The following is an 11,771-nucleotide window of genomic DNA, read 5'->3' as shown; positions in this document are numbered from 1 at the left end:
CGAACGAACGAACGAACGAACGAACGAACGAACGAACGAACGAACGAACGAACGAACGAACGAACGAACGAACGAACGAACGAACGAACGAACGAACGAACGAACGAACGAACGAACGAACGAACGAACGAACGAACGAACGAACGAACGAACGAACGAACGAACGAACGAACGAACGAACGAACGAACGAACGAACGAACGAACGAACGAACGAACGAACGAACGAACGAACGAACGAACGAACGAACGAACGAACGAACGAACGAACGAACGATTTTCGCGAAAATCAGCGAAAAAACAATTAGGTTACACATCAGGTTAGAAACTACATCATAGTACCCTTCATGTTCAGTCATTTTTTTGGTCACTTTCTGTCGACTAATGCGATCTAAAAATTATGGTAATTTTAAGACATGCCATAACTTACCCGAGAGGGCAGCCTGGAGACTTTAAAAATGGTCGGTTTTGGCTGAAATTTGGCACACTTGTTCCTTGGGTGAATATCTGGGGATGTTTTTTTCTTTTTTCAAAAATTTTGTTTTTTGGGGCCTGGGGACGAGGTTTTCGCCAAAACGACGCTAAAACTTTAGAGCAGCCTACAGGCCTCCAAAATGGTCGGATTTGGTTGAAATTTTGCACACTTGTTCATTGGATGAATATCTGGTGGTCTACAATTGGGCCTATGAATGATTTGAAGCCACTGAAGTTGAGCCCAGTGCGTTGCGCACGTTCGACTATTGAAATCGAAATTTGAATTGAAAACCTTTCTCAAACAAAAGAAAAGGTGATGCAAATAATTGTTACTCCAAAAGTAAAAAACAAATTATCGGAATCAAGAAAAATTAACCAAATAACCCTCATTTCGATTGCAAACGACCCTTGACCGATCAACATAAACAAACAAAGGTGTTCAAACAGAATAATTCAATAAAGTCTCCTTATAAAAATGGATTAATTCGTATTTGAGATAAATAATTGCTCTTGCTTTGGTTTTGAATTTCCAGTTTTTAAATCTGATTGGTTGAAAATGAACGCAAAAATCTTGCTCGTCCTTTTTGGTCTAGTGGCCGCTGCTGCAGGTAAAAACGCAACATTAATTCAACTCATGGCTACTTTAAAACGCCACGATTCAACTTCCTTAACTATTTTAGTAATTATTAGTATAAATATTATACGATACGAATCTTCAGGGTTAGACGATGTCTCTATATACCTTTAAGGTCTTTAAGGCGAAGAATCCGAGAGTATTTAAAATTTAAAAAGTAAAATTTAAGAGAAAAAAAGGAAGGATCGGTTTTGTACACTGCCTAGTAGTAGATATTTATTAAAAAGGGACTTCTCTTTAGAGCATGTTTGGAGATTGGCCGTCGAAATGCAAATAAAATAAATTCACGAGGTCTACTTCTATGTATGTGTTTTTTAGGATGTGGCCGACAATATTTCCCTATGTCACGTGTCATCGGTGGTAAGAACGCCAACCGCAACTCGTGGCCATGGCAAGTTGTTTTCCTTGAAAATGGTAGACCTGGTTGCGGCGGTTCCATTATTAGCCCAAATTGGATTGTCACTGCTGCCCATTGTGTTGTTACACCTCAAGATCAAAGAAAATCAGCATGGGGTATCTCTGTAAGGTATGTTTCATTAAACATTTAAACAGTACGAGCAGTTTCGCTAGATACACGTGGGGATAGATAAGAAAGTGCAAGAAAATGTGCCACTAATTAGTGTGCCATGTGTGCCTCTCCAAGATTTAAAAAAAATTACCTAGCACTGTGCTTTTTTGAAGAAAAAAGAACGACAAATTTTACAAGCAAACTTTGGTTGGTATTTCCTTCTCTATTCAAGGTTGCTTTTATTTCGGCGGATAGCACTTATTCATCATCGTCATCTTTTGACCGCGGTTGGGATGAAACTTGTAAACGAATCTCTGTCTATAAGATTATCTGACCTTTCCCAACATGTCATCATAAAAAACATTCTTTCTCATTCCAATCGGCAGAGTTGGCAAACATGATTTACGAAGACGTGATCAATTTGAAGTTGAACATCGTGCATCACAAATTTTTGTGCATCCAGGATTTTCATACAGACATTTCCAAAACGATGTCGCTGTCATCCGATTGGCTACTCCGATCCGATTTAACCAAGCTGTTCAACCTATCTGTTTACCAAAATCCGCAGCCAGAGTTGGACAACCATGTTACATTACCGGTAAGTGAGTGAGGAATGTGATTGAGCAGCTCAAACCTCTTTGCTTCATATACACCCTGGAGGTACTTTCTCAATCCCGGTCAATGTTTGATCTGGAAATTTTTCTAAAAGAGTTCTTTTGTAAAGTAGTCAGCTAATGGTACCACCTCTCGATGTGGGTGTAAATGTTCCTAGATCATTCGTTCAACTTTTCCTTAAATACTTTTGGTGTAGCTTGGTGTACCGTATTCTTTCTTGAGGTTTTACTCCATACACTTAGGTTGGGGCAGACAACACCGTGCCGCTCGAGGAATGCACCACACTTTACAACAAGCCCAAATGCCAGTTGTCGATCCAAGAACATGTTCCAATGCTATGAGGGTAAGTACGAAATAATAAAGCTTACTCGTCAGAAATAATCAAATACACCTCATGATTCTTATTCTTATCGCGTGTTTCGAGCATCACTGATGAGCTTACTTTTGTATTCGCTGAATTATAATCATATAGTGTGTCCCAAAAAAAAACGGATTTTTTCTTACAGTAAAATCCTGGGTTTAGAATAATTGAAGTAAGATTAAAATTCACTGTTTGATCAATAGATATTCAATTCCCAAGAGGGTTGGATAGGTTTGTAAGATTAATTGATTGATAAGAGTCATAAAATGTCGCATAAATTATGAGGATTTTACTTTATATAACAATTCGTCCACTTTTTATGGGATATCTTGTACACATATGCATGGTACAAAACAAGGGCTGAAAACTGTATACAAAAGCATTGCAAACCTAGGGTAAAGCTGAATTAACCTTGAGATTTGGCATAAAATTATTATTCTATCTACATATTCATAGAGGGTTGCTTCATTCCCCATTGGTCCACATAGCATCTGTTCCGGATATGGTCGCGCCCGTATTAGCGGTTGTCAAGGAGATAGCGGTGGTCCATTCGTTTGCCACAACGGCCAAAACTGGGAACTCCACGGTGCAGTCAGCTGGGGATCAAGAGATTGCAGTGCACGGGCTAACCAATACACTGTCTATGCAAATATCTACAACTTGAAGAGATGGATTTCTCAAACAACTGGGGTTTATTAAGAAAACATGTTGTTTTTTTTGAAAATTATTGTAAATCTTGAAACATTACAACAATACACTTTGATTGGTAGGCACCAGAGAAATTTTTGTTGAATCCCAACTTTTCTATTCACGGTACTTTGATCTCCTCTGATCTTTTTTTTTGCTTTTATTCTCTGATTAATGCCCCCCCCCCATTAATATTTTGACCGTAAAGTTTGCTCAAATTTAAGTGTAATTCAAAGATCCCTGTGCAGATTAACTTGCTTTCTTCGTCCATCTGATACAACTGACCTCTTTTTAAAATCTTGGAATATCTTTTGATGGATTTTTTTGTGAAATTCGGTACCCAGAGAACATACTCTAAAAACTATAGTAAAACCAGCAGTTGGCCGATTTGAAATCGTGCACGTTATCTTAGATGGGGAAGACCCGTTAATGGTCCAAATTTCAATTTTTAAAAGGGCCCATCAAGTGGTGCATCTCGGAAAAATGTTTTGTATTTTACAAACTAGTCTGTAAAGTACCAATTCCACTACGTTCCTTGCAGTTTTTCAATGGTTGCATTTGAGAAATGAACACGTTATGGTAAATCTCGCGGATTTTGCGGGTGTCATCCGCGAAATTAAGTCCAAATGGAAATTTGGAATTGCCTTATCCACGAACTGTTTTTAATCAAAAATAAGAAATGACAAAATAAACCACTTTTTAAATATTTTTACTGGCATCAAAGAAGCGCTAATAATGCGTACCTCAACAACCAACATGCATGATTTGACAGTAAAAGCCACAAAATCGTGAAAATATTGTCTCCCTAAAAGTGTCATCACGAAGTCTCCACGAAATTTAATCCCTGCGAAAATTTATCCTATTAAAGTATCAAAAAAGAATTTGATACTTTTATATTTGACAAATTTTTTTAAAAACATGCCTTTTATCAAACCTCAGGGAAACACCCTCGTCGACCGGTTTAAACGGAAACGTTTTTGCTTGAAGTTACCTTGAAGCTTTCGAGCGGAAGGCCGTAACTTGTCTGAGAGAAGAGCAAAAAAAAATTAGTAGCAGCAAATTTGTTAGTTTTTATGAAATCTGTTAAAAGATAATGTTGGAAAATTTTGATTGATCCGGTTACCCCCTGGAAAGTTTTGAAACTTTTCCAACAGCCTGGAAAAAATAACAAGAAAGTCCCTATAAATTTTTACCGAAGTTTTTTACCCCTGGAAATTTTTGTTTCTTGAAGCAGACACCCCCTGGAATCGATCAATTAGGGGTAAGTAGACGAACTTCATTGGGCGATCCCCTTGGAAAAAATTGGGGTTTTTTCTGAGACTCTGGAAATTTTCCATCTTAAACCCCTTGGAAAAGTTCGTACACCCCTATATGTCTGGATATAAAATTAAACAGCCCAATAATTCAACGTATTTTGTAACAACATTTTCTTTTCACATGACAAATTATAGGTAGCAAAAGTCTCGAAAAATGAGAATGCCCACAAAAGATGAGGTCATCGAAAAATATTGATTTGTATTTGTCAATATGTAATACAAATTATTCTCATCTCTAATGACATCGAAATGCCTGATACATTCCGACTGGTACACACCGTTGTTTCAACGAGGTAGTGTTTTAAGGCTTGGAAAGCGCTAATTCAATAAAAAATCGTGTATTCTGCACACAACTAGCCTGTTAGAGGAAGACCGTCTTTTAACGTAATTTAACAAAGAAAAGATTTGGTTTGTAGGAAGGTACTGGCTAGCACACAGCACGATCTGCTCTACAGAGATGCGGTGACCTGGTCGCTCAGCCAAACAAACCATCGCAAAACTTTTTGCTTTTAAAACGAAAGCTAAAGGAACTAGGTCCTAATATTAATGATAATGATCGGCGCAATATACTACAATACTTTTGGTTTGACTTTAGGTCAAGGGACTGAGAAAGTAGGGTCGGTGGAATTCGTTTCTGGGAAATGAAGTTAAAAAGTATGTTTTGATATATACTGCTATATAAGGCTAAAACCACTTTTTTCCACTCATAATATTTATAATAATTTTGAAACCACAATCGATTTGTAAGTGCTGTAAAGTAGGTTCGGAGGGTAGAGTTTTAACACAGGCTTAAAACTTATGAACCTTAGGATCTGAGGATCCAAAAGTTCAAAAGTAGTCCAATAAGGCTCAGAATATAGCCTGGAAGTCTGCCAACCCCTCCCAAATTGAAATTTTCAATTAAATTAAAGAGATAGCCCAAAATCGACTTCTCATCGGAACTTGAAATCTTGAAAAACGTTAAAACAACCTAAATTCTCAATATATTTCAACCATGATTGTAGAACTGAAAGCGACATTCGGGACCTCGAGAGCAGCACTTAAAGTTGACGATATTTATCAAAATGTTTTTCAAAATTCTATAATTACAGAGGTCAAAAGAAAATGCATGTATCTTCCAAAAGGAAAAAGCGATAAAATGTTTCGAAATTACAATTAAAACCTTTAAAAGGTAGGAAAATAGTGTAACCAGAAAACTGGCTGATTCTACAAAACCGGAGCTAATATTGGCTACCTCTTAACATTGACTCGAATTTCCAAATTTTAATTTAATCAGGTCGAGCTGAACAAATATGGTTTTAATTTAATCAAATCTTCGAGGAGGTGAAAAGTTGGTATATAATTAGAGTTGAATAGTGAAAAGTCATTCAGTATTCAAACCTTGAAAGCGAAAAAACTGAAGCAAAAAAATGAATGCAAGAATTTTAATTGTATTGTCCTTGGTTGCCTTGGCAGCAGGTAATGTTTTTCCATTCTCAAAGCTGACACACAACGTTATTTCAATGTTCATTTAGTGTTTAATGGACGTTGAGACCTTCACCCAGCAATTCAAGTTGAAAATGACCCAGAGGTACCACTAAAAAACTCGTATACCCTTTTGAACAAATCATTTGAATCTAATTTCAGTTCCATTAAGCATTCCGAGAACCAATAAAAAGGGGAACTTACAATTTTTGCACCTCCTTCTTCCACAATTTCGGCTTTTTTCTTAATTTTCACCAAAAGATTTTCGTCGATTTTCAAAAAGTTCTATTTCACTGGTTGCTCCTGGTCATTTGCAGCTCCCCAGGTTCTACAATCTTAAATACAGCTGAGAAACAGACATTAAAATATTGAAATATCACACTTCAAATTTATACATTCATTGTCATTCATTTTGTCATTTCAGGATGTGGAAAACAATACTTTCCAGCCAGTCGAGTCATCGGTGGCACAAACGCTAAACCAAACTCGTGGCCATGGCAAATCGTCTTGTTATCTAACGGTAGACCAGGCTGTGGCGGATCCATCATCAGCCCCAACTGGATTGTTACTGCTGGACATTGCGTTGTTGACAGAAGTGACCGCAAAAAACCTGCTTCGTCTCTCTCTGTAAAGTAAGTCGATTCATTAAGTAAACCATTGGAAAAGTTCTAAATCTTTAAAGTTTTACCAAGCTAGACAAGAATGGTGACAGACTCTTTATTTTCACTGAAATCAAGTCTTCCAAAAACGTCTTAAAAAACCGTGAGAGATTGATCAATATTTTGCATATTGCATAAAAAGATGACTCTTGCAGCACATGACTAAAGCACTAAAGAGCCAAGAGGGAAAGGGTAAAATATCTCGATTATGGTAGATTAAAATTTGTTGCGCGATTTTCTGAAACCTCATTCGAAGCATTTCATTTTCTCCAGCCGATCCCCTTTCAGTACAATGACACGACTACGTGGCTTTTCTGACGCAAGCTGACATAGGAACACGTTTTTAGCGTTTTTTTGAAAATGAACCCTGGATTTCAAGAGCCACTGGTATTTACTAGTCCCACTTCGTTATGAGCTGACAAAGAATATTTGTGTATGTTAAACGGAGCTTTAAAATGTTCTCAATCTTTTCATCTCAGAGTTGGCAAACATGATTTACGAAGACGTGAACAATACGAAAGAGAATATCGCGCATCTCAAGTTATTGTTCATCCAGGCTTCTCTATGCGCCACATGAAAAACGACGTGGCTCTTATTCGCCTTTCATCTCCCATCCAATTCAACCAAGCCGTTCAACCTATCTGTTTACCAAGATCAGCAGCCAGAGTTGGACAAACATGTTATATCACTGGTAAGTGAAGAGAAAGTTTTGTGAACAGTATTAAGTGTGTTTTCGTGTTTTTCAAAATGAGGTGGAAAAGGTGTAGTAGTGGTTAACGTCCTTGGCTGTCCGTGTAGGAGGCCAGGGTTTTATTCCTATTCAGAACTGTGACACACTTGGCGAATGAAACCGGGCAACTCCTTGTCATGGGAGGGGAATTCGGCATCATTACTCTTCTACAAGAGTGGAGAAGTATTCAGATACTGTATCTGTGTGTTGGGGACGTTACTCACGTGTTCAAGCACTTACGAGGTTAAACTGTCTGACTAACATTGCAAATATACGCCAAGGTTCTTTTGTGTCCTATACACGATTTCAACAGTATTTGTTCAGGGAAAAAAATTCCTAGAATAAGCAACTACCCCTTTATATAATCCATGTCGTCAGCATTAATGGAAATCAGCCTCCCTTCCGTCTAAAAAGGAAAAGTTCAAAGAGAGTGCAAACTTTGCAAGATTTTAGCTGTTCTACAGTCTCGATTTAGTTATTTTTGACAACCAGATGCTGCTAGTCTGTATGCCAGAAAGCAGAATGATTTTAATCTTTTCAAAGGCCTACTTATCCTGGATAAACTAAAAGATATTTTGACCTACACAACATTCTCAGGTTGGGGACGTGCGTCAAGATCAGCAAGACAAATGCACCACACTTTACAACAAGCTTCAATGCCCGTCGTCGATCAAAGAACATGCGCATATCACATGCAGGTATGTCTATAAGAGAGAGAGTGTCATTTCTTTACTCGGACAGTTATGTGCTCTCTCTTTAAAAAACGTCATTTTACGTTTTTTTCGAACATTTTCTCATAACGTTTTTTAACAACAGCTCCATAACCACTTGAGTGAAAAATTTGAATTCTTTCGTTAATTCTGCATTATCAGCAGAAGTTGTGCACGTGATTTGTAAAGACTGAAAATGTTCTTCTAGCTTTAACCCTAAATTGTTATGTATTCGTTTTGCCTTTCGCAGAGAGTCGCCCCATTGCCAATCGGTCCACACAGCATCTGTTCCGGATATGGTCGTACCCGTATTAGCGGTTGTCAAGGAGATAGCGGTGGCCCATTCGTTTGCAACAACGGCCGGAACTGGGAACTCCATGGTGCAGTCAGTTGGGGATCAAGAGATTGCAGTGCACGTCCTAACCAATACAGTGTCTACGCTAACATCTATTACCTCAAGAGCTGGATTTCAAGAACCACTGGTGTTTACTAAGTTCGCTTCTTAGCTCACAGATAACATATTGCTTTAATATTCATGTAACCTTATTGCGATATCACTAGATGAATGTTATGTTTTGATGTTCTTATTTGTTAAACCTTTGAAAATATAAAAACGTTTTTGAAGAATAGTACATAATTTCAGTTGTTAACTAAATTGTTCACTCAATAGGTACATCCTCTGTGTGGGACCACCAAACTGTAAAATATGATCAAAAGTTCTTTCCCATCGGGAAAAAAACTGTTCGTTAGAAAGTTTGATTCCCACTGTGGCAAGAAGTTCCAATAGGGCTGTGAGAGAGGGGTGTAGGCACTATTGGTGCGTCTAGAACAAAATTTTTTCTCAATGAGCGTAAAGTATGTGCAGACCATTTTTGCACCATTCAGAATCACAAGGATTACAAAAAACAACAGTCTAGATAGTCTCAGAACTATAGTGCTGAAATTTTCAATTTTATGGGTTTCTCTTGAAGAACATGAAATTTCAAAAAGTCTCTCTATGGTATTGTGAACTGTAAGATTTGAAGGACCAGTCAAAAAATGTCCGACATTCATCTTCAGTCCCCTAAAGCAAGAATGGCTGACGCATACCCTATATCTCTCTACACATATTGGTGAAGGACAACGAAAACCAAAAAGCGGTAGCTTAAATTTCGACTTTAGACTTTCTGCTTATTCTAATTTCGCTCTTTTAGACTCGATTCTCCATACCTAGAACAAAAACCGCACCATGTAAACTTCCACTCTCTCTCTCTCTATTTCGAAATATTATCATAATTCGTATCTTTCTATAATTCGAACAGATTAGATCGTCGGCTCCTTCAGCCTAAAAGTGGCAGAAAAATACTCTTCTAATTCGAAGGAGATTATATCAGAATTTTGAATTAGAGAATCAACTGTATGTCATTAGAAAAGCTGTACATAAAACAAAATTTCGACTCTTATAAGCTTGAATATAGGAATCAATTGCATAACCGTCCCAGTAGCACTATTTGTTTTCTGCGCGTTTTTATGAATCGCTTTTCAAATCTCAAATTTTCATGCAGGCTAAGGTAACTAATTTTAGCGGGGACTAATTTTCGCGTTTTTGGGTGTCTTCCTCGAAAATTAGCCATGAAAGGATATTTTTACCTTAAGGTTATTGGTCCCGATGGAATATTAGAAACAGGAGTGTACCCTCAATAATATAGCGGAAAACCCCTACCAAAACCCTAATTGAAATTCAACAATCATTTCTCTAGTGAAATTTGTTCATCGAAATTGCGCAATAGATGTTTAAGTTAAAAACAACTTTCCATTTAGAATTTTTTCCTCCAGCAAAGTCATTCCCGTTTCTAGGTGACCGCTATTCAAATATCCGATGCAGGTACCTGCTTCATAGCTCTGAATAAGCAAACCACAGACCAGCTACTAAATTATTCATATTAATGAGGTCATTAAATTTTAAAGACCCATCCCTTGCACAGCTTGATATCATCAATATACCTATTCAAGACCTCCCGCTATCAATACTTTCAATACGCTAAATTGAGATCATACATCTAACGTATCCATATTTTTTACACAAATTTTATTGTTAAAATCAATATCGAAGATGAATTATTCATTTTTGAATAGGGATCGAATTCCGACACAATCAATCTTGTCACGGTAAACTGACAAGAAAATGAAATTAAGTCGGTATATTATTTTTTGTGGGATTTCACACCTCCGAATCATTTTAAATTTTTAATATGATATTTCTTTTTCCACCTTTGATTATTTATTTTTAGAAGTGAAGGATGAACTTTTTCGTCTTGGTGACTAACACACAATTCAAATTACAAAAATATGAATTTACAAAAACAAACTAGAATTGATTCTGAAAAAGTATTGGTAAATTATCTGAAATATTTAGTTTTGTTCGAAAATACAACAGTTTATAACCAAAAATTGTCACAAACTATGCACAAACCTATTTTATTTAGAAAAAAATACCTAAAAGAATAGACTTTGCAAGGGAAAATAAGGATGACCTTGACTATCATTATACGTCATCAGTAAAAAAGAACTGAGTCGACACCCAACCCGTACAAAAAATAGAGCTTCGTCAAGAAAAATTTCTTTTTACGTAATGACGTTATTCAAATTGTATGTTTGGCTGATGGCGTAGTGATGTAGTGGTTATCATCCTAGATACTCGCCTGGGAGGCCCGAGTTAGATACCCACCAAACATGTTTCTACGGTTCACTTAGCAAGTGCATATACTTTCACCCGGGTCAACCCATAACATGTGAGGGGTACCATTACTCTGTAAAAGAGCGTGGGTAGATTAGACATGCATTGAGCCGTGCCGTGGCACTCATGTTCGGCCACGCGTAAACATCGCTCTCCCAGTGTCGTTCGATTGTCATGGTTTACGCCATGGCTTGGCAACTCGCGTCTATCAAGTCGCAGTGTCTGTCAGCGCCGTGATTCCCATTCCTCTGAGAGTAGGACCCATTCTGAATGCACTCGGAGGGCTCATATCTATCATTTAGCTGATGATCAAGAAATTAGCGTGATGCGTGACTTGGGCTTTTTTTTCGCAACGAACAAATTTTGACTGTTTTTGTGGTCGTTTTATAACACGAGAGCAAGCGAAGAGATTTTTTATGATAGCGCTATGAGAAGTACTGCTGGCGAGGGGGGTTACTCTTCTGTGCTTAATTGTAGGGGAGTCTATAAGAAACTTTTTTCACTAGAGGATGAGCAGAAGCCTAGATATTCTAGGGTTAAAAGTAAGCTTAGAAGGTTTTTCAAGTACATCACTAAATTTTAAAAAACAATGAAAAATGTGAATCGATTAAATTTGCTCTCCTTTGATAATCCAGTTTGTGCCCTTGAAATAAGATAGTCTTGGGAAATAAGGGTTTTAACAATCTTACTAGGAAGTAAATTTTGCAAGCACTTATTCTTTGTTCAAAATATTATTTACTTTTGAAAGTTTTATTAGTTCCTATGATCTCTTGTCAATTGCTCTTTTGGTTTTCAAAAAAAAAATCATGATTATTTTTGCACCAAGGAAAACAAAACTTTTGTTTCGTGTAAAAATTTCACGAAAGATTTATCTTATAATAGTTTAACTAGAAACCATG

General features: G+C 37.2%; 1 protein-coding gene across 1 annotated transcript; it reads left to right on the top strand.

Annotated features, from left to right (window-relative positions):
* Nucleotides 1–973: 973 nt before the first annotated feature.
* On the top strand, nucleotides 974–8,718 carry LOC136819789 (transmembrane protease serine 9-like). Its single transcript, XM_067076030.1, has 11 exons — nucleotides 974–1,080; nucleotides 1,425–1,632; nucleotides 2,001–2,212; nucleotides 2,472–2,572; nucleotides 3,047–3,280; nucleotides 5,685–5,764; nucleotides 5,996–6,051; nucleotides 6,482–6,689; nucleotides 7,196–7,407; nucleotides 8,044–8,144; nucleotides 8,407–8,718. The coding sequence occupies exons 1-11, from the start codon at nucleotides 1,029–1,031 to the stop codon at nucleotides 8,647–8,649; spliced, it is 1,707 nt and encodes a 568-aa protein (XP_066932131.1). The 5' UTR covers nucleotides 974–1,028; the 3' UTR covers nucleotides 8,650–8,718.
* Nucleotides 8,719–11,771: the final 3,053 nt, after the last annotated feature.

Source organism: Clytia hemisphaerica, unplaced genomic scaffold (genome assembly GCF_902728285.1).
Source record: "Clytia hemisphaerica strain Z4C2 unplaced genomic scaffold, Clytia hemisphaerica genome assembly, whole genome shotgun sequence".
Taxonomy (NCBI): domain Eukaryota; kingdom Metazoa; phylum Cnidaria; class Hydrozoa; order Leptothecata; family Clytiidae; genus Clytia; species Clytia hemisphaerica.
This window is presented reverse-complemented; position numbering and strand designations above follow the sequence as displayed.